Source organism: Zophobas morio, unplaced genomic scaffold (assembly GCF_036711695.1).
Source record: "Zophobas morio isolate AGI-343-1 ecotype UQ-CSIRO unplaced genomic scaffold, CSIRO_AGI_Zmor_V1 ptg000004l, whole genome shotgun sequence".
In the NCBI taxonomy this organism is placed as follows: Eukaryota; Metazoa; Arthropoda; class Insecta; order Coleoptera; family Tenebrionidae; genus Zophobas; species Zophobas morio.
Window position 1 is genome coordinate 4,658,853 of NW_026972109.1, and position 23,804 is coordinate 4,682,656.

The 23,804-nt window shown below is 35.1% G+C and overlaps 1 protein-coding gene across 1 annotated transcript in view; it reads right to left on the minus strand.

Moving 5' to 3' along the window:
• Positions 1-463: 463 nt before the first annotated feature.
• Tpst (Tyrosylprotein sulfotransferase) overlaps positions 464-23,804 on the minus strand; it is a 210,398-nt gene continuing 187,057 nt past the window's right edge. The window contains exons 5-6 of the mRNA XM_064068168.1: positions 16,701-17,252; positions 464-1,103 (exon numbers count right to left, since the gene is read on the minus strand). Of these exons, the coding sequence (XP_063924238.1) occupies positions 776-1,103; positions 16,701-17,252 (880 nt within the window). The 3' untranslated portion in view covers positions 464-775. The remainder of the gene's footprint in view (positions 1,104-16,700; positions 17,253-23,804) is intronic.

A 23,804-nucleotide genomic window follows, 5' to 3' on the forward strand; every position in this document is an offset into this window, starting at 1 on the left:
TCTCTTTGCTTTTTAATATATGCATAGAATGCGCAATAATTTATCTTTGGTCGGGTAAACATAAAGCGCCGCTATCAGTGTTTAATATTGGACACGATATTCATCGATTTTGCTGACCGATGAGCCTTTTTCACATTCTACATATAAAGCTTTCATGTCAATACTACGTAGGATTAAAAGCTCGATGTGTACATGTATCTACGGACATTTCAAAAAATATGATTAACTAGTAATTAAATCGGAACAATGTTTATCGGTGCCGTATTTTATCCCGAAATTACAGTCGCGCTGAATACAAACATATCTTTGTTGTAAATCATTTGTATGAAAATGAAAAATTTATCAGATAATGTAGCTTTTAAAGCGTTTAATTTAACTACACTAACTGTGTGGAAAATATCTGCGACGACCTCGTTTATGTCGTGTGACGTCACAATTAGGATTGAGCAATAAAACGTCCCCATGTAATAAAATACTTTTATTCGAAGTAAAACTTTGGAAAAAATTTGTAAATTTAACAAAGTTAGTTAAAACAGTAAATCCAGAAGATCCAATCAACAGATTTGGTTAGTACCGCCTAATCAATAATCCAGATGACCAAACAAGTCAACAAATAATTCGTAAATAAATTAAACAGAGTTCTGATACTGGCTGGTCACAGTGACATCGAATATAAATAAGCTCCGCCTTTCTGCTTTCACGCACATCAAAGTCACTCGATGGTCCTTGTCCATACACAATCAAATTGAAAACACCTAATTGTATATACGTATTATCACGTGGTATTGTTTGGACTGTCACTGGGTTCTTTGTCGAGGGCCGTGTCGCCGCCTCCGCCTTCTTCCCATCGATTACTAAACAATTCTTTGGCTTTCTTGTCCCAGTCTCCTTTGTGCTTCTGTATATTTTTTGTGTTGATGGCGACGACTTCGTCGGGCTTTCCGTAATTAGGCGGGTTGGCGTAGGGGTCGTATCCCAGCACCGACAGCATCGGTGCGATGTCCGCCATGTCTTTGACGACGTCGTCCGGGATGGCGCCGACCCACTTCGTCAGAGCTTCCAGGTTAACAGGCTTGATTACCTGGTCGGACGATCGCTCAACCCTAAACAGAACGACAAACAAATTAATGGCTTGGATACAACGACGGGAACTTTACAGAATAATTTATAGTTAAATGTGTAGTAAAAATGAACGAGTTTCGAGAATTTAAATCGATAACCGATAAATACTAGAACGTAAGCAATATTGTGTTACTTAGTTTAAACAACAGATGAGGTAGATCGAGAGCATGAAATGTCATACAACAGTACTGATCACGAATTGATTTCGACAATGTTAAAAACGAAGAAATGTGCGACCTTTCCCCATACAGCTACTGTAAGTCACGATGAACTCAAAAATGGGGAAAATAATAAAAAAAGGCTCCCACCTCGAAATTTTATATATTTTAGCGTCGAAACGTTGTAAAGGAAGCGATAGAAATTAAGATTCGAATGCAATTCGGCGATCTTCGGTGGAACGCGGTCATTGACCACGTTGCTCATTATGGGGCTTAAAACAGCGTGATCAACAAGTATTGTTTCAGTTGGTATCAGCGAATTTTGCCTGAAATTTGTATACCTGTCACTTCACCCGATTTCCTGTTGACAAAACTGACATGGTTGGCTGTGACATTTAATTTACGTCAAAATTTGTAATCGATTATTATTAAAATGTCATAAACAAACTTTCCTGTGCATTTAAAAAACGCAAGAAAATTCTCTCGAAATTGGTTAATTCTATTGCCAACTCAAAGCGTACTTACTGATCACGCTGTACTATGGGCGAGGTCAATATTCATAATTGACCCAACGAACTGCGAATGAGAATGGCCGTCTTGTTGTTGAATTTTTACTTCCCGAACGTAAACAAAGGAAGTAATCTCCTGTTTCCGTCTGTCTGTCTGTCCGCCTGTTTGTCGTCCGGATTTTTATTAGGCAGATAATCTCCGAAAGTACTAGGCCGATTGTTGTCAAATTTTATTTTTATATTAGAAATATCATGTAGATGGTAAAAATCTAACCAAAATTTGTCTAATCGTCCCCTCCAAAAATGATGACGTCGCTTCAAAATTGTACATAGTAAATAAGTTTCAAATTGTATAAAATAACATACTCCTACACATGTAGTTTATGACTCCGTGTTGAATTTTTATCCGAAACGTCCAAATTTTCGGAGTAAAGTCATTGCAAGCATGGTAAATTGTTAATTAAAATATATCTGTTTTTGCTCCCCAAAAATGGATGACGTCATCTGAATTTTCCCAGAGAATTTTGGTAATGCAATACTGTTATTTTTCAATTTCCATTTTACACTAAATAAAATAAGTCAGTGAAATGGAGAAAAGAGGTGCGTGGGAGTAAATTTAGATTTTTTCTAATTTTATGAGCAAGCAGCAGCCCCGCCCAACCACCTTCTTCGTTCTAGTGACTACTCTTAATATTGTTCAGTTCTATCTTAGCAAGTTTTAGCCCCACCCACCCGCGCTCTATTTTCTTAGAGAGTATGTTGTTAATTGTAATTTTTTTGTATTACTACTTATTTGTTATAAGATTTATTTCTTATTTCAGAAGAAACAAATGAGCGAACGGGTGGGTGGGCGGGGCTAGATTAGCTTTTTCTAGAGTCTTACTCCTCTACTATGAGTTACACCTTTTATTCAGAGCCGGTAAGATTAATCACTAAAATGGAGGCAAGGTGGGTGGGCGGGGTTAATTATTTGTTTTTCTGTAGAGTGGGAATGGGCTGAGAACTAAAGTTCAAAAGTCTAAAAAAAAGCTCAGATCGTAACATTTTCTGTTGTACTATTTGCTATAAGATTTATTTCTTATTTCAGAAGAAAAAAATTGAAAGAACGGGTGAGTGGGCGGGGCTAAGCATAACTTTTTCCCATTGAATCTTTTATAAGCAAGCAATAGGCCCACCCACCCACCCTCATTCACTTCAGTGATTACTCTTAATATTGTTAATCCATTTACCAAAATCAGTGTTAACTTAATAAGTACTAGCCCCGCCCACCCGCCCTCTATTTTCTTAGAGGGTCTGTTGTTTGCCATAATCAGTCTTAACTTAGCAAGTAATAGCCCCGCCCACACACACTGTTCTCATTCGAACGATTTTATCTGTCTTCAATTGAGATCCACCTTTAATTCGGATTAGACAAGTATGGGTAATTGAAATAGAGGCGGGGTAGGTGGGCGTGGTGAATTATATTGTGAAGTAAGGATGGGAACTAATAGAACGTAGGCTGTTAAAAAAAGCGTGAATCGTATTGTTTTTATTAGTTTTATTCTAGTCCATTATTCATTACATTGTTTTTTATTAATGTCCACGTGTCCGGAAAAACATAAAAAACAGTATTTTTTTTTTTGTTAGGGCCAAGTTAAATTTTTTCCTATAGAATCTTTTATAAGCAAGCACTAGCCCCGCCCACCCACCCCGTCTTCATTGCACTAATTACTCTTAAAACTGTTCAGTCATTTACCAAAAAAATGAGAGAACGGGTGGGTGGCTGGGGTTAAGCCAAATTTTTTCCTATAGAATCTTTTGTAAGCAAGCAATAGCCCCGCCCACCCACCCCCTCTTCATTCCAGTGATTACTCTTAATACCGTTCAGTCATTTACCAAAAAAAAAGAGAAAACGGGTGGGTGGGTGGAGTTAAGTTAAATTTTTTCCTATAGAATCTTTTATAAGCAAGCACTAGCCTCGCCCACCCACCCCGTCTTCATTGCACTAATTACTCTTAAAACTGTTCAGTCATTTACCAAAAAAATGAGAGAACGGGCGGGAGGGTGGGATTAAATAAAACTTTTCCTATAGAATCCATTGTAAGCAAGCAATAGCCCCGCCCACCCACCCCCTCTTCATTCCTGTAATTACTCTTAATACTGTTCAGTCATTTACCAAAAAAATGAGAGAACGGGTGGGAGGGTGGGATTAAATAAAACTTTTCCTATAGAATCCTTTGTAAGCAAGCAATAGCCCCGCCCACCCACCCCCTCTTCATTCCTGTAATTACTCTTAATACTGTTCAGTCATTTACCAAAAAAATGAGAGAACGGGTGGGTGGGTGGGGTTAAATCAAACTTTTCCTATAGAATCTTTTGTAAGTAAGCGATAGCCCCGCCCACCCCACCGCTCTTCACTCCAGTAATTACTCTTAATAATATTCAGTCATTTACCAAAAAAAAAAATGAGAGAACGGGTGGGTGGGTGGGGTTAAGTCAAACTTTTCCTATTGAATCTTTTCTAAGCAAGCAATAGCCCCGCCCACCCGCCTCCTCTTCACTCCTGTGATTACTCTTAATACTGTTCAGTCATTTACTAAAAAAATGAGAGAACGGGTGGGCGGGTGGGTTTAAGCCAAAATTTTTCTATATCTATTGTAAGCAAGCAATAGCCCCGCCCACCCACCTCCTCTTCATTCCAGTGATTACTCTTAATACTGTTCAGTCATTTACTAAAAAAATGAGAGAACGGGTGGGCGGGTGGGGTTAAGCCAAAATTTTTCTATAGAATCTTTCGTAAGCAAGCAATAGCCCCGCCCACCCACCTCCTCTTCATTACAGTGATTACTCTTAATACTGTTCAGTCATTTATCAAAAAGATGAGAGAACGGGTGGGTGGGTGGGTGGGGTTAAGTCAAACTTTTCCTATAGAATCTTTCGTAAGCAAACAATAGCCCCGCCCACCCACCTCCTCTTCATTCCAGTGATTACTCTTAATACTGTTCAGTCATTTACTAAAAAAATGAGAGAACGGGTGGGCGGGTGGGGTTAAGCCAAAATTTTTCTATAGAATCTTTCGTAAGCAAGCAATAGCCCCGCCCACCCACCTCCTCTTCATTACAGTGATTACTCTTAATACTGTTCAGTCATTTATCAAAAAGATGAGAGAACGGGTGGGTGGGTGGGGTTAAGTCAAACTTTTTCCTATAGAATCTTTTGTAAGCAAGCAATAGCCCCGCCCACCCACCCCCTCTTCATTCCAGTGATTACTCTTAATACTGTTCAGTCATTTACCAAAACAATGACAAAACGGGTGGGTGGGTGGGGTTATGTCAAACTTTTTCCTATAGAATCTTTTGTAAGCAAGCAATAGCCCCGCCCACCCATCCCCCTCGCCACTCCAGTCATTACTCTTAATAACGTAGACTGTTGAAAAAGCGTTATTCGTATTTTTTTTGTTGTATTACTCATTTGCTGTTAACATTTATTTCTAATTTCTGAAGAAAAAAAAAAAGAGCGAACGGGTGGGTGGGCGGGGCTAAGTTAAACTTTTTCCTATAAAATCTTTTGTAAGCAAGCAATAGCCCCGCCCACCCACCCGCTCTTAATACTGTTCAGTCATTTATCAAAAAAATGACAAAACGGGTGGGTGGGTGGGGTTAAGTCAAACTTTTTCCTATAGAATCTTTTGTAAGCAAGCAATAGCTCCGCCCACATATCCCCCTCGCCACTCCAGTCATTACTCTTAATACTGTTTAGTCATTTACCAAAATCAGTCTTATCTTAACAAGTACTAGCCCCGCCCACCCATGCTCTATTTTCTTAGAGGGTATGTCGTTTGCCACAATCAGTCTTGTCTTAGCAACTACTAGCCCCGCCTACACGCGTTGTCCTCATTCTAACGATCTTGTCTTTCTTTAATTGAGATCTACCTTTCATTCGGACTAGGCAAAAATAAATCATTGAAATGGAATTGGGGTTGGTGGGCAGGGTGAAGTGAGAATGGAAACTAATAAAACGTAGACTGTTAAAAAAAGCGTTATTCCTATTTTTTTTGTTGTATTACTTCATTAGCTGTAACATTTATTTCTAATTTCTGAAGAAAAAAAAAAAGAGCGAACGGGTGGGTGGGCGGGGCTAAGTTAAACTTTTTCCTATAGAATCTTTTGTAAGCAAGCAATAGCCCCGCCCACCCACCCCCTCTTCATTCCAGTGATTACTCTTAATACTGTTCAGTCATTTATCAAAAAAATGAGAGAACGGGTGGGTGGGTGGGGTTAAGTCAAACTTTTTCCTATAGAATCTTTTGTAAGCAAGGAATAGCCCCACCCACCCACCCGCTCTTCATTCCAGTGATTACTCTTAATACTGTTCAGTCATTTACCAAAAAAATGAGAGAACGGGTGGGTGGGTGGGGTTAATCCCAACCTTTTCCTATAGAATCTTTTGTAAGCAAGCAATATCCCCGCCCACCCACCCGCTCTTAATATTGTTCAGTCATTTACCAAAATCAGTCTTATCTTAACTAGTACTAGCCCCGCCCACCCACCCTTTATTTACTTAGAGGGTATGCCGTTTGCCACAATCAGTCTTGTCTTAGCAATTGCTAGCCCCGCCTATACACGTAGTTCTCATTCTAACGATCTTATCTCTCTTCAATTAAGATGCACCTTTCATTCGGACTAGGCAAAAATGAATTATTAAAATGGTGGCGGGGTTGGTGGGCACGGTGAAGTCAGAATGACAACTAATAGAACGTAGACTGTTAAAAAAAAGTTAATCGTAATTTTTTTGTTATACTACTTGTTTGCTGTGACATTTATTTCTTATTTCTTAATATTGTTCAGTCTTAACCAATACTGGCCCCGCCCACCCGCCCTCTATTTTCTTAGAAGTATGTCGTTTGCCACAATCAGCCTTCTTAGCAATAGCCCCGCCCACGCACCCCCTCTTCATTCCAGCGAATACCCTTAATATTGTTCAGTCATATTTACCAAAATCAGTATTATCTTAACAAGTACTAGCCCCGCCCACACACGCTATTCTCATTCTAACGATTTTATCTCTCTTCAAATATTTAATTCAGTTTTTATTTATAGATTTTTTGGGGTCATTGAGCAATTCACCCCATGGATGAGACGCCACTGATTACAAAGACGTAGACGTATGTCCTTATCTTAAATAGCACTTTGTTGTGATTCGGACGAAAATGTGATGTTTTTCCTAAGTTATTAATGCTTACACGTAAAAATTGCACTCCCACCTTGATCAGTATAGATTAACATGTGTCCAGGATAAAGGGTGAATATTATCAGTGGTTTTTGAACATATGGTGAATTGGAGTATTGTCAACAATATGGTGCTGTAGCACCACAAAACATCAGGCAAATCTTATCAAGTTATTATTAATCTTATTATTATTAAAAGAAAAAATTAATAAAAACTTTGGTACAAATTTTACTAAAGCGGTACGTTTTGGCGTAAAAATTAATAAAAAATGCGACACTAGGGAATCTTAAAACCCATTACTGGAACTAATTTGCCAAAATTTAGAATTTGTTTTTTAAATTGGTGGGGCGCTAATAATTTAATGATAAATGCAAACAATATATATTATGACATCCAGTCCTGCGAATCTAACTGCCAATTTATTCAACACGCACACGGCATTTTTATCTATAAAATTATTCAGTTGCCGGAAATAGAATACATTGTTTTAAATAGGTAGTTGAACAAAGAAAATGATTTCGCTGTAGTCTGACGAATACATAGTTTAACGTGTGCGTTTGGGTGAAAAAAGGATTTTTTAACTAAGTAATAGCAACAAATAAATAAATAAAATTAAAAAAAAAACGTACAATCAATTAACGGGCCACTAATAGCCATTCATTAGTTTAACGAATGTAAAATAAATAAATAAATAAATACATACTGTTTCCACTTAAAATTATGACAAACAAATTAAATAAAACCGCGTTATTTGAACAAACACGGAATTATCACGAACAATAAATTTTACAAACATTTTTCGTTCAAAAGAAAAAATTTAAATAACGAGATCGATACAGGCATAATTACGTCACAAAATCAATTTATTTTTATTGTCATCTCCCCAATTTATTTTTGATTTATAACCTAAAACGAAAAAATATAATTAAGTGCGAATTAAGTGTTAATGAACTAACTGGAATCTAAACTAAATCTGAAGAGCTATTAAATTTGGTTATTTAACCAAGACAAAAAACCTCAATAAACACACTGGACGTCTGAGTGGTTTTCATTAAATTAAATTTTAATGAAAATGAACTTAAATGACAAATGATAGGCACTTTTAGAGTAAAAGTAAAAATAGCCACCAGTTTCAGTTTTAATTAGGCATAATTTTGTCTGGTTGGCTAATTTTTAATTAAATTCTCGGGCTCTTGGCTAAATATTGATGTTCATAATGGATTTTACAGGTAACTAGTTTAATTGCGAACTACCGTATTTTTATTATTTCCAACATCAAGCCAGTTTCGCCCCAACGGTCCCCCGCTTAAAGGTTATAAAAGTGTATAAGTCCATTAAAAATTTAGCGCTCCGGTTAAGCTTGTAATTTTGCAGAATACTTTTTAATTATTTCACCTTGACAGGCGTATAAAAAATTAAAGAGCATTAGAACCTATTTTTGCAAAGTGATTAAACTCGAACCGTCTCTCTCTATCTCTCTTTTTTTAATAGAACAACATAAATTTTGTTTCTAATTTCGACTGGTTGATTGGCATTTTATCAACTAGGGTCAATATTATTGCTACATGATAATTTTTTTTTTTGTTAGATCTTCAACTAGTGTGATAAACGGATCTCGCTGGTCAATCAACCGGTAACTCGAAACCGAAAAAAACCTGGACAAATGCAAATTTAATAAAACAGTTCATGCGATAAAGGATCAGATAAGAACGAAATTTATTCCGTAAGTTCAAAGCGTGACCAAAAGTGATCAAGGTTATAAAATTATGTAAATTATTTTAAACAATCTAATAAAATCTAGAACGTGTAAATGTCACCAAATTTATTTCTTGAATTAAATCCCGACCATTTTCATCTTGATACCGCATTAAAACGAATTTATGTGTATTTTTTTCGTGTTGCTTGAGGTTTAATTGCCGCCATAATTTTAACGTCCTCGTCCGAGAGATTGATTCTCAAAACACCTTTTTTTTCTCTTCCGAACTTTCCTCAAGAGTAACAAAAATTGACGAGCGAAGTTGCGAAAGTTAACGCGAAACATACAAATTAGTTTACCAATTAGAAAACAGAATCGGAACTTTATAAAGAGATTAGAGTTTTCACGAAAAACAATGTAAAAGTCTCCACGTCTGGAAAGAATTCGTTAAAAACTTGCAAATTATGTGAAAAATTAACCTCCCTTGAAATAATTTGTGCTCAGGAATTTCGTTACTAATAATTCCGGCAAAGCGCTTAATTTCAGAATGACAGGCATGCCGAACACACCCTATCGTTTTACGTGGTCATTAAAAAATTAAAGCGTCAACGTGGTGTCATCAACACCGTGAAAACCGGTACATATTTTCGAGCCAAATAATCTCTGCCTGAATTGCAGACAGGTAGGGACGAGCAAAACGACAACAAAATGGTTTTCCATTTGTGTACTTGTATTTATGTACAACCTCGCAAATAAATTGTTAAGTCCGTTTGTCACAAAGCACTGCGCCAAAATGGTTGTTTAAAATTGGACAGGCGTTGCACCAGTTTCTGTTTAATTAAATGGAAATCTCAAATCAATGAGTGTAAAATATCATGCATGCAACAATCCACACTATGATAGTGTCACGTGTAGCGTGAGCACGGCATAATCAAATTAAAATTTTTATGTGGCTGCTTCACTCCAATGTTTACGACTCGTCAGTAATTTCGTTATAATAACCACGCAATTATTTTTACTCTACTAATTATTAACGACGCCCACGCCACTTTAATCCACAATTACGAATCAATCTCTAAAAGGTCATCATAAAAACTTTATTCCAGTAACGATAGATAACGTGATGACCTAATTGTTTTGTTTTCATCCATTTCTCGATAATATGACGTTTATAAATTACCAAAGTTATTCGGATCCGTCAATTTTGAAATATAAGGACGTTAAAAGTTCCGGCCTAAAACAGTACAATAAATGATTGATTATTGGAAGTGGTGGCGGAACTTTCCCGGGAAATAATAAATGAGACGCTATGCAAAATTTATTGCCCGCGAAATGACTTCGTTAGATTTGATTAGGTAAAGCTGCGGGCTGTAAAAAACACGTTATTACACACTTCAAACGCTCTCAAAACATATTACTTGTTCAAATGAGTTAAGGGTGCAGAATCGGAATAAGCTGGGAGAATTGTGATTAATGGGACAATAAGCCGGATGGACTGTCGAGAGCGATTTGGAACAGGAGTGTTCTAAGAAACTATCGAATATTGCAACTAACAGGAATTTTAGATCAAGGCTTTTTTGTTGCAGGAAAAGGAGTGATTGAAAACGAGTTAAAAAATTCTCTATTCAAGTTTCCATTAGGAATTAGATTACTCTGGGAAATCTCGGTAGTGTGAAGCGACTTACAACAAAGAGACTGAACTGATATTCGAATGGAATTATAATCAAATACGGTGGAACTTAATAAGATTTAATAAAGTTCAGGGAGGAATTGGTGTTGGAACAATTAGCTAAGAACAAGTTGAATTCGAGCAGAAATTATTTCAACAATTCAGGATCGTTTTATCGTTAAATAACGGATTTTCGACGGTTTTCTCGAATATTCTGGCGGTAAAGCCACACAAAGTCACTGTCGGTTGTTGAAAAGGAATTGTGAAGAAATCTGGATCCAATCTTTGGTTCGAAACGTAGGATTGCAAAAGTTTGGATGTCTATTGTGAAAACTTAAAGCGGATCCATAAACCACAAGCACAGGAGTATGATATTTTATAAAATGCAAATAGCATTTACTGGATCAAAATCTACAAGAAAATGGCTTTGATGAAATTTCCAAAAATAGTCAAAAAGGAGGATTATTAAAAAATTGAGCTTTCGAAAAAGTTGTTAAAAAATTACAAAAAAATTCTTGAATATAAATCTCGACGTGTTAATTCGAAAAATATAACGTCTTCATGGTTTCGGAACGAGATTTAGAAATATTATATAAAATTGCCACATTTCAATTAACAATTCTGGAAAAATGGCAGGAGTTATCAAAGAAATTAGGCCAAAAATAACTTTAAAGATCGACATCTATACGAAAATGTCTTTGGTTAAATTTAGAAAGTGGTCGAAAATAGTCGAAAATTTCAAAAAATTGAAAATTTGAGTTTTTGAGTTTTTGAAAAGGTTAATTAAAAAAAATCCCAAAAAAATCTGAGATATGGATCTCGATGTGCTGATTCGAAAAATATATTGTGTTTATGGTCCCAGAGCAAAAGTCTACAAAAATTGGATTTGAAATTGAATTTTCTAACAAAAATCTTAAAAATTGTCACATTTTCTTGACGATACGGAAAAAATAAGACGAGTTATCGAGGAATTGAGGCGGAACGTAGATTCTAAAGGTAAAAATCTACAAGACAATGTCTTTGATAAAATTTCCAAAAATGGTCGAAAAATTCAAAAAGGAGGACAATTGAAAAATTGAGCTTTTGAAATGGTTGCCAAAAAATTCCCAAAAAATTCTTCAATATAAATCTCGTCGTGCTGATTCGAAGAATATAGCGACTTTATGGTCCCGGAACGAGATTTAGAAATATCCGGTTTGAAATTGAATTTTTCAAAAAATCCTAAAAAATGCCACATTCCAATTGGCGATTCTGGAAAAACAGTGGAAGTTAACGAAGAAATGAGGCCAAAAATAACTTCAAAAGGTCGAAACCTACAAGACAGTGTCTTTAGTTAAATTTCGAAGTATTAAAAAATTGAGTTTTTGAAAAAGTTGCTTAAAAAATCCCAAAAAATTCTGAGACATACATTTTGACATGCCAAATGGAAAAATGTATCTAGCGTGTTTATGATACTGGAACCAGATTTTAGAAATATCCGGTTTGTAATTTAATTTTTTTAAATAATCCTAAAAGTTGCCACATTTCAATTGATCATTATGAAAAAATTGTGGGAGTTTCATTTGCCAAAATCGGTTTTATTTTCAAAGGTACTAATCCGCCCACCCTCCCTGTCTTTTATTAGAGGGTATGTCATTTGCCAGAATCGGTCTTATCTTAACAGGTATTAGCCCCGCCCACCCACCCTCTCTTTTCTTAGAGGTATCTCATTTGCCAAACTGAATTTAATCTTAGCAGATACTAGACTAGTACTTATTAAGGTAACACTGATTTTAGTAAATAACTGAACAGTATTAAAAGTAATCACTGGAATGAAGAGCGGGTGGGTGGGCGGGGCTATTGCTTGCTTACAAAAGGTTCTATAGGAAAGAGTTTTACTTAACCCCACCCACCCACCCGTTCTCTAATTTTTTTAGTAAATGACTGAACAGTATTAAGAGTAATCAGTGACATGAAAAGGGGGTGGGTGGGCGGGGCTATTGCTTGCTTACAAAAGATTCTATAGGAAAAAATTTGACTTAACCCCACCCACCCACCCGTTCTATCATTTTTTTGGTAAATGACTGAATAGTATTAAGAGTAGTATCACTGGAATGAAGAGGGGTGGGTGGGCGGGGCCATTGCTTGCTTACAAAAGATTCTATAGGAAAATTTTGACTTAACGCCACCCACCCACCCGTTCTCTCATTTTTTTGGTAAATAACTGAACAGTATTAAGAGTAATCACTGGAATGAAGAGCGGGTGGGTGGGCGGGGATATTGCTTGCTTACAAAAGATTCTATAGGAAAGGTTTGACTTAACCCCACCCAGCCACCCGTTCTCTAATTTTTTTGGGTAAGTGACAACTAGAGATGTACCGACTATAGTCCGCCGAAGTCGGCTTTGTTAAAACCGGTTAAAATTGGTTTAATCGACCGAAAATTGGTGTCAAAGTGTAGATAATCTTCCGCTAGTTACGATTCTGAAATCGCCGTCACGATATCTGGTCCAATAAACACGCAAAGCGAATCCAAAATTTCCAAAAATTTTCCAAAAAAGTGGTTCAAACTGATTAAGGTATTGTATAAACTGCCCTAAATTGTGTTATTCTTTATTTTTGTACTGAGTTACTACAAAAAATTAAATGTTAAAATTATCCAAACAAATTTAACACATTTTTTGGAAAACCAAGAAACTTTAGTTATTCCTTTTATTAAAATAAAACAAGGTTTTAAGGTAGTCAAAGAAATAGAAAAAAAAACACACTGTCTGTTGCACTTATAAACCGGTTTTAGCAAAGCGGAACAGTCGGCCGACTATAGTCGGTACATCTCTAATGAGAACTAATAGCACTTTGGCTGTTAAAAAAAGAAAAAAAGCCCTAATCGTAATTTTTTGTTATACAATCTGCGATAAGATTGTTATGTTATAAATAAATAAATAACTTTATTAGTACGTAGTTACAAAATATGTTTCGTACAAGTCATATCATTACCTATAGCTATGAACAACTCAGTCTGTTTATATCTTTATCTGTAAGATAATCTTCTATGTTAAAATATGCTTTTTTACCTAAATATTCTTTGATTTTTGTTTTAAAGTTTGGCATATTAAGTTCTTTAATAGACATCGGCAATTTATTAAATAGTTTCACACAAAAATAATTTACACTATTTTGATTTTTTTTTAATCTAACCTTACTTAAACATAGCGCACTATTGTTTCTAGTGTCATGACTATGTATTTCGTTGTGTCGTTTATAGTCTGCAGTGTGAGATTTAACATAAATAAGGCAATTGAGAATATAAATACTAGGTAGAGTAAGAATATTTAGTTCGATAAAGTGCTTTTTGCAGTGTTCCCTAAATTTAGCTCCTGCCAAAATGCGTATTGCTCTTCGTTGTAGTTTGAACAACCGCTCGAGAATGCACGAATGACCCCATACAAGAATTCCGTATGTTAAATGAGACTGGCATAGTGCAAAATAGGCCATATTATAAATATAGCAAATACTAGCTCCCCCCACCCGTCCTCTATTTTCCTAGAGAGTTTATAATTTGCCACAATCAGTCTTATCTTAGCAAGTATTGGTGTGACCTGATCTCAAAAAAATCGAAAAATTAAAAAAATTAAAAGTTGAAAAATTTCACATTGAAAAAAGAAAAGTTATAAAATAAAACATTGAAAAACCGAAAAATTTTAAAAATAAAGAAAATAAAATACCAAAACGCAAAACTGCAAATCGAAAAATTACAAGAAGAATTCTTAGACGGTATGTTATTTGCTACAATGAGTCTTATCTTGGCAAGTACTAGCCCTGCTCACCCGCGCTGTTCTCATTGTAACGATTTTATTTCTGTTGTGTATAAGATCAAAATCCATCTTTCATTTTGAGCAGATACAATGAAATACTGAAATGGAGCGGGGTGGGTGGGCGGGGTTAGTTATATGTTCTACTGTGAAGAGAAAATGGGAACTAATAGACCGTAGGCTGCAAAAAAAAAAGAAAAAAATGTGCTAATCGTGACTTTGTATTATACTATTTGTTTTTATTAGAGAACGGGTGGGTGGGCGGGGCAAGTTTAACTTTTCCCTGCAGGGTTTTTTATAAGAAAGTAAAAAGTTGAAGAAATTGGGCTATCATCACAACGAAGCGGCAAATCTCACGAATTTTTCGGTCTTTTATTTTCGTTATTCTTTCACTTATTTGATTTTTCAGTGTTTCGATTTTTTTTTTTTTTCATTTTTAAGATATGCTATTTCTCAAGTTTTCATCATATTTGCAATTTCTCCAATTTCAATTTTTCAATTTTTATTTATTTATTTATTTGTTAAAATTTGCTACGCTAAGACTGATTTTAGCAAATCACATACCGTCTAAGAAGACAGAGGGCGGGTGGGTGGGCCTAGTACATGCTAAGACAAAACTAATTTTGGCAAATCATATACCCTCTAAGAAAATACAGGGTGGGTGGGCGAGGCTAGTACTTACTAAGATAAGATTGAATAGTATTAAGAGTAGTCACTCGAATGAAGAGGAGGTCGGTGGGCGGGACTACTGCTTGCTTATAAAACTCTTTATAAAAACCCTAGACTCAGCTCCGCCCAACTCTTGTCGCAATTTCACTGACTTATTTCATTTACTGTAAAATGTGAATTTAAAACAAAGTAAAAAGAGGCCCCTCCCACCCACCCTTATTCCGTTTTCACCATTCATTCTTATGGCTCTAAAGAAAGAATTTCACCAGTTTCCAATTTGTTAATACTCAATTTTTGGATTTTTCAAATTTAAAATTTTAAAATCGGAAGAAATATTGAAAAAAATAAAGGAATTTGTAAAAAGGAAAAATTGTGATATGAAATCGAGAAAATGACAATTTGAAAGAATTGTTAAAGTGTTTTATTTAGTAACGAGAAAAATATTTCAGTATTAAATTTCAGACAAATTACAAGTGAAAATAGAAAACTGTAGAAGACGGAGTCATAAACCACACCTACAGGGGTACATAGGTTAATTAAATTTTGGACTGATATCATCAAATTGTTGGTAGGACTGATTAAACAAATCTTGAATAACATTTTACCATCGCCACGATATTCCCTAAATATACAGGGTGCGCGTTATAGGAAATTTCATTAATTATTAGAAACAGAAAAAAAATACAGACCATAGTTGTACGGCTATTTGAGAACCACACTCTAGAATTATTTTTAGCTATACAGAGGGTCTTGTTTTTAATGGAAGGGTTCACAAAAAAATCACAAAAGATAATAAGTACGCCCTTTGTTGTGGTATAAATGAGATTAAATTTTCATATACAGAGTGTTTACAACTTACAACAAAAAAGTTTTAATTGTTACAATTTTCGATCTTTCAGTTTTTTCAAATAGAACAGCCTATATTTTATTACTGTATCTGATTCTATTTTTTGTTCTATTTCTTTTTCGTTGAGTATTTTCTGAATTTGAAGCTGATAGTTACTGCGAGTTTTACTTTTTTAAGAGAGATATCGACATATTTGAAGAATCGGAACAAAATCGAGTACGATACACTAATAAAATACAGGGTGTTCAATTTGAAAAAACTGAAATATCGATATTTGAAAATTGTAAAATTAGAATTTTTTATGAACACTGTGTATATTAAAATTAGGACAATTTGAAAGAATCATTGAAGTATTTTATTTAGTAACGAAAAAAATATATCGGTATTAGATTTCAGACGGAAATTACAAGTTAAAATACAAATTGCTGCGAAATTTTGAAACCCTAGGGTAAAACTTAAGGCGGATTCATGAACCCCAAGCCAAATATTTAAATAGCTTTTACCATGCAGAATTTTGAAATGATGTCCTAAAATTATTGATAAGGATGATAATACAAAAATCGACAGACGACAGACAGACGAAAACGGAAGACATATTTTTTCATACTGTAGGAGTTGAAAAAACGTGAAAGTAGCTGGAAAAGGAAAAAAACCTCATCGTTCTCACTAAGAAATGCAGGAGCAAAACACGAGCCGCTTACGAGCCATAACTTATCTAAGCGCTCTAGAATAGGAAACATTCTAGAACGGAATAGTCGAGAGCACTTCATAAAAATAAGTGTCGTCGTCAGAAACAGCTCAACGCCGTGTAGACCCGTGACAACAAATCAAAAAAAACAGCTCATATTAGAACATCTGTTCATTTAGAGTCGTAGTGTAATAACCGTCGTCAAACCCGACCCACGCCAAATCCCGCCAGTCTGGCAATCATTTCCATGAGGCAATCCTGCATTAAACGTCCGCTGCACGCCCTCGCCGCTACAAATGCATCTAATCTCCCCCCAATAAACTCGCTATTCTTATTACACTCACTTGCTCAAACTAACTCCATTATTGATAAACTCGTGATGGTGCAGCACCGACTCGTTCCACGGAATATCCAAGAACTTGAGCACCCTCTCCATCCACTTCCTCGGATGCAGCACCAATTGTTCATACGGCACCTTCAGGCACCTGTTCGGTCCCAGCTCTTTGCACTGATTATTCATGGCTTCGACCGCACTGTTCCACTTTTTCAGGCACTGCCTGTAACTCGACAGATCGAAGCCCGTTATCGTCACTTTGCGCGTTATGATCGAATGAGCGGTGGCGCGGCCGTCCCGCACCATGAAGATGAATTTCGCGTTGGGGAAGAGGTCCACCACGTACGTCCCCATTTTAATAGTGAGAGGGTCTTTGTTGCAGAGGCGAGGCGCCGGTTCGCCGTGCTTAACTATTATCTCTAGGGTGAACGCGGCGATGGCGGAATCGAGGACAGCTTTGGTGATTCCGGCCTCCTCGAGACGCAGGGACTCCTTCTCGGACTTGAGCCAGTGGAAGCGGAGCTGGAGAAGACGGGGGATTACGCGGGTTTCTTGCCCACACCTGCAACAAATATAGTCGTTTAGGGAAAAAGTTGCCTCGATGCGAAATAAAAAGGTCATTAGCTGAGGGCTTTTTACGGTTATGCTGCACGAGGACCCTAATATTACCTTTACTCTTTGTTTAGATCTGGGAGGGTCAGTTATTCGGTTTGGGGATTATCGGGAGCCAAGATTATATGGTGCGGATGAGTGTGACTGGCCTTTTTGTGCGGCTACGGTCATTAAGCTGAAGTACGTCCACTAAGTCCGGGATTATACAGTGTGTCCGCCATTTGTGGAACAAAATCCACGAAAAAAATCCGGGAATATACTAAATTCCCAGATGAAGTGGTTTCAAGTCAGCTACATTAAACACAAACCTCGACTCACTTTTTTTATCGTCAAAATCTACTGTCAATTAATCCGAGAAGCGTAGCTGCTGAAACGCGTCAAGTTTAATCAAATTTTCACTACACTTGAATTGCCGAAATGGGTTACAAAAACGCTCGACATCTATCAACGCTGACCTGAAATTTTCATATTTCATCTGAAACACCTGCTGTAAGTGCTCACAGCACGGACGGAAAATCGTATTTGTTATTTTTAGTGGCGTATAAAAAAGAACTTTCTAAAAGCATTTCGCAGTTTCCTTTTCGCATTATCATCGAAGGTTTGACAAATACCTTCCCCAAATCAAATATTTCACAAACAACGTAGTCGAGAATTTGGCCTTGTCCGAATTTTGTAAAAATGTTTGATTCGTTCAAAGTCGCAAATTAACAGACACTTTTACGTGTTGTGGAAAAAAAAATTATGGTGCGTTATGACAATGATGCAGCATATTTCAGTTTACGGCGGAGAAAAAAGCCGAAGCTTGGAACAGGATTTATTTCCTTCCACAGAAAGTGATTTGCTTAAAGCAAGCTTTAGGCAAAACATGGACAAAACAAAGTGGATGTTGTGGATTTTTATTTTTTGCTGTTTCGGGTTTAAGGTCAAAGGGCTCGATGGGTAAAGTTAAAAAAATTACAAAGACAAACAGGCTTTTTAAAACGTATTACGCTACGAGATGAATTTATACAGATTGTAAATTATGAATATATGAGATTCTCTACTTTATGTTGCAGAAGGCAAGCTTTATGCATGCTTTTATTACCCGACGTTTCTTGACCGCTAGGGTGCGAAATAAGTGGTCTCCCATTTCCAATGTTTGCCATCTGTGTTCATATTTATTACACCGATTGTGGTCAAATCTTGTATGTGCATTAAGAATATCATGTAGATGGTATTCAAAAATTGGTCGAAGGTTATTTCGACAGAACTTCCCTCGCCCGTCAAGTGCAGCACAACAATTAATACTCCCCCAGAAGGCGCAAATTGAAAAATGAAATATACTTAAAATAGACAACAAATCGGAAAAATCGAAAAATCAAAAACTTTAAAAATCAAAAAATCAAACCACCCAAAAATCGAAACATTAAAAAAATAAAAAAATTATAATTGAAAAGTTTTCAATATTCAAATCCTGAAAAATTGAGTACTGAAACCTTGAAAAATTGAGAAATCCAAGCATCAAAAAATAGTAAAATCGAAAAATGTAAAATTTAAAAAATCCAAAAATTGAGAAATAAAATAAAAGAAATTTCCTAAATTTAAAAACTCGAAAAATTGAAAAATTAAAATATCGAAAAATTGAAGAATTGGGAAACCGAAACACCAAAAAATAAAAAAAAACACAAATCTAAAATTCAAAAATAAAAAAATTGAACATTCGTAAAGCCAAAAAGTAGAAAAATCGAAACATTGGAATGTTTAAAAACTGAAACATCGAGAAATCAAAACATCAACAGTAGTAGTCAAAAAATAAAAAAATTAAGAAATCAAATTAGACCAAAATTGAAAAATCGAAAAGTTAATAATTGAAAAATCTAAAATTGAGAAATGGAGAAATGGGAAAATCAAAAAAATTGGTCTAAAGAGTTTAGACAGTACTTCCCTCGCTATCGGAAACGTGACGACTGCATGCCTATTATGTTTTTTTTTCACATTAGATTTCAAAGCATTCGGTTTTGTATTTCCTGATTAAATCAATAAAATAAATTTGCGCATTCATTAAATTTTTTGACTAACCCTATATATCCGAATCCAAAAAATATGAGTGGAATAATAAATTACAAGAAACGACTCATCATATTTTGTACATTTTAAATAGGATTATTCGGTAAACTTTATCAATTTTTTGGAGGGGATAAGCAAATATATTTTGACAAAAACTTTATTATGCTCTTTATAACCTTAAAACATTTGCAAGATTTCAAAGCATTGGGTTCTGTAGTTCCTGATTAAATCAATAAAATAAATTTACGCATGAATTAATTTTTGGGGTCATCCTGTACATGCAAATCCAAAAAACATGAATGGAATGATAAATCACAAGAAGAGACTCATCATATTTTATACAATTTAGATAGGATTTATTTAGCAAAATTTTGGGGTGGCGTCATCCATTTTTTAGGAGGGACGAGCAAATATATTTTGATCAAAAATTTATCATGTTTATGATAAATTTAAAACATTTCCAAGATTTCAAAGCATTCGGTTTAGTAGTTCCTGATTAAATTAATAAAATAAATTTGGGCATTCATTAAATTTTTTGAGTAACCCTATATATCCGAATCCAAAAAATATGAATGGGATGATAAATTATTTTGAGGTGACGTCATGAATTTTTTAGAGGGGATAAGTAAATATATTGTGATTAAAACGGTCCTGGTTTAATAACAAAAAAATATTGTTCGTCTATGAAACAAGCTCGTCTTAAACAAAGTATTCGTAAAAAAAATATGTCGTAAAAAATGTACGTATGCTGGTCCCGATTGCGATTATGGTTTAAATATTTGTTAGATAATCCTGACATGGATGTAGAAACATTTGTGACAGCCAAAGACGTTTTTTTGAGAAAATTATCTTTGAATTTAGACCAAATTGAAATAGACACTAGGCAACAGGCACATTTGGGCAAAAGAAAGAGAAATTAGGGTTACGGCTTCAAATTTTGGACGTATTTACAAACTTAGACCGACTACAGCAATAGCTAAAACTGTGGAGTCTCTGTTGTACAGTACATTTAAAGGTAATAATAATACATACTATGGACAGCAAAGTGAGGAAAAAGCTGTCAAGTGTTTTGAAATAAATAAAAATATAAAAACTCAACGGTGTGGCTTGTTTATTTCAAAACAATTTCCTTACTTGGCTGCTAGTCCAGACAGGGTTCTAGAGGATAGGAGTGCATTAGTCGAAATTAAATGCCCTTCAAAATCGCAAGATTTTTCTCCCGAAGAAGCGGTTAGAAAAAAAAAATTAAATTTTGTATATTGACAGACGGAGAATTGAAACTAAAAAGAAATCATGATTACTACTTTCAAGTCCAGGGACAAATGCTTGTTACGGGTATTTCACAAGTTTATTTTTTTGTGTGGACACCCAAAGGAATTAATATAGAAAAAAATTATAAAGACGAAGAAATATGTAAAAAGATGGCAGATAAACTTGGCAGATTTTACTTTGGTGCATTATTGCCCGAAATAATTGATTTACGAAGAAAGAGGAACCTGCCTTTGCGAGACATTTTTTTTAAAATAAATAAAATTTGTTTCTATTTTTTTATGTACTTTAATAATTTATTAGGAGTACATTTTTCATCACCAAGACTTGCATATTTTTATTATAAATATATTTTGAAAATGATCTCTCGGCAAATGAAAACATATACGAGCACTTTTTTCGAGTAAACAATGAAGGGAGAAGTTACTGGGCGTAGGGCTTTTTTAAAACACCTCCTTTCTGTGATAAGTAGTAGATACACTTAGCTACTTATACGTGTTAAACAAAAGATGTATTTTATACATTTTTTGTTACCATTATAAATATGTTTATTAGTTTTATTAATTAACAAAGTAAAATATATATTAACAATAATATTACAATGAATTTTTGGTAATCATGTGTATTAAATTTAGGATCCTGAGTGGAGTAAAAATATTATAGTTCCCCAGTTTTAATTCGATTTTATGATAGTACCTCATTGCGTAAAAGTTAAATTCCTTAACAATAGATTACTACGGCCGATCCTGGCGGCTTGTTATAAAACTGAGTTCCTTGCCATAAATTAGAAAAATCAGCCGAGAACGTTAACAATCAGTTTATGGTAGAGCAGGCGATAAGGGTTTCACCTGGAAAGTCGTTTCCGTAAATTTTAGTGGCGTTCCTATCGGCAAAGTACTGAACTAACGGCTCAAATTCTGTCGAATTGATACCCATTTTTTTCAATAATTGTTAGTTTTTGTTAAAAACTCTGCTAAGCAATAGATCATTAATTTTCCTCTGATATTCCTGTTAAAATTATTCGACGTATTTTGCTTTAATTTGTGGTATATTTTGATTTTAATAAACACATTATTATTTAAACAAATTGTACCACTAACAAACATTTAATGACTCCGCGCCCTGTAAAAAGTAATGTTTTATCCATGTGCGAATTTTCAAGCGATTCTATGATGGTTATGACTCAAAAAACTTGAAAAGAAAACATACAATGGCCCTTTTTTTAAGATATTTCTCAGCCATATTTTTTTAATTGATTGAACTGGTCTCTGCGCTCTAGAATATGAAAAAAGCTGCAGTTTGATGTATGATACATCTATATTAATATCATTGTTTCATACAAAAAACCAAAAAAATGTTATACCTCGTCTAGCGAGTCCCCGTAAGCTGAAGTACGTCCACTAAGTCCGGGATTATACAGCGTGTCCGCCATTTGTGGAACAAAATCCACGAAAAAAATCCGGGAATATACTAAATTCCCAGATGAAGTGGTTTCACGTCAGCTACATTAAACACAAACCTCGACTCACTTTTTTTTTATCGTCAAAATCTACTGTCAATTAATGCGAGAAGCGTAGCTGCTGAAACGCGTCAAGTTTATTCAAATTTTCACTACACTTGAATTGCCGAAATGGGTTACAAAAACTCTCGACATCTATCAACGCTGACCTGAAATTTTCATATTTCATCTGAAACACCTGCTGTAAGTGCTCACAGCACGGACGGAAAATCGTATTTGTTATTTTTAGTGGCGTATAAAAAAGAACTTTCTAAAAGCATTTCGCAGTTTCCTTTTCGCATTATCATCGAAGGTTTGACAAATACCTTCCCCAAATCAAATATTTCACAAACAACGAGAATTTGGCCTTGTCCGAATTTTGTAAAAATGTTTGATTCGTTCAAAGTGGCAAATTAATAGACACTTTTACGTTTTGTGCGAAAAACAATCTTTTATGACAATGATGCAGCATATTTCAGTTTACGGCGACGAAAAAAGCCGAAGCTTGGAACAGGATTTATTTCCTTCCACAGAAAGTGATTTGCTTAAAGCAAGCTTTAGGCAAAACATGGACAAAACAAAGTGGATGTTGTGGATTTTTATTTTTTGCTGTTTCGGGTTTAAGGTCAAAGGGCTCGATGGGTAAAGTTAAAAAAATTACAAAGACAAACAGGCTTTTTAAAACGTATTACGTTACGAGATGAATTTATACAGAATGTAAATTATGAATATATGGGATTCTCTACTTTATGTTGCAGAAGGCAAGCTTTATGCATGTTTTTATTTCCCGACGTTTCTTGACGGCTAGGGTGCGAAATAAGTGGTCTCCCATTTCCCTATCACTATCAATGTTTGCCATCTGTGTTCATTTTTATTACACAGATAATCTCCGAACTACTAGACCGATTGTGGTCAAATTGGGTATGTCCATTAAGAATATCATGTAGATGGTATTCAAAAATTGGTCGAAAGTTTTTTCAGCAGAACTTCCCTCGCTTCTGAAGTACAGTCCAACAAATAGGAACTGCTTCTCTGAAAAATTATAAACTCTGATTTTGCGGAATTTTGCTTCTATAGAGTAAATAATAACATAGATGGAACATAGAACAATATAGAAGATACTAGTCACAGAGTAACAGAAAAAAATAGTTCACCTTCTTAAAAAAAGGCACTTGTGGCAGTTGGTACCCCTGAGGTTTCATATTCTTAAAAAAAAGACAGTTGGGGCCCCCGAGAAAGTTTTACATTTAAAAAAAAATTGGTCGAAGATTATTTCGCCTCGATTTTTTGCTTGAATTTTTCAATTCTTAAATTTTTCATTTTTTTTTCTTCAGTTTTTAGATTTTCAATTTTCAATTTTTTTGTTAGTGCTGGTTAAGATAAAACTAATTTTGGCAAATCATATAGCCTCTAAGAAAATACAGGGTGGGTGGGCGGGGCTAGTACTTGGGGGCCCCTCCGACCCACCCTTATTCCGTTTTCATCATTCATTCTTATTGGCTCTGAAGAAAAAATTTCACCAGTTTTCAATTTAAAAATTATAAAATCGAAAGAAATATTGAAAAAAATAAAGGAAAAATTGTGTATGTATGAAATCACGAAAATGAAAGTCAAAAAATCGAGAGTATGAAAAACAAAAATCAAGAACTTCAAAAACTGAGGAAACGACAAAGTGAAAAATCCAAAAAT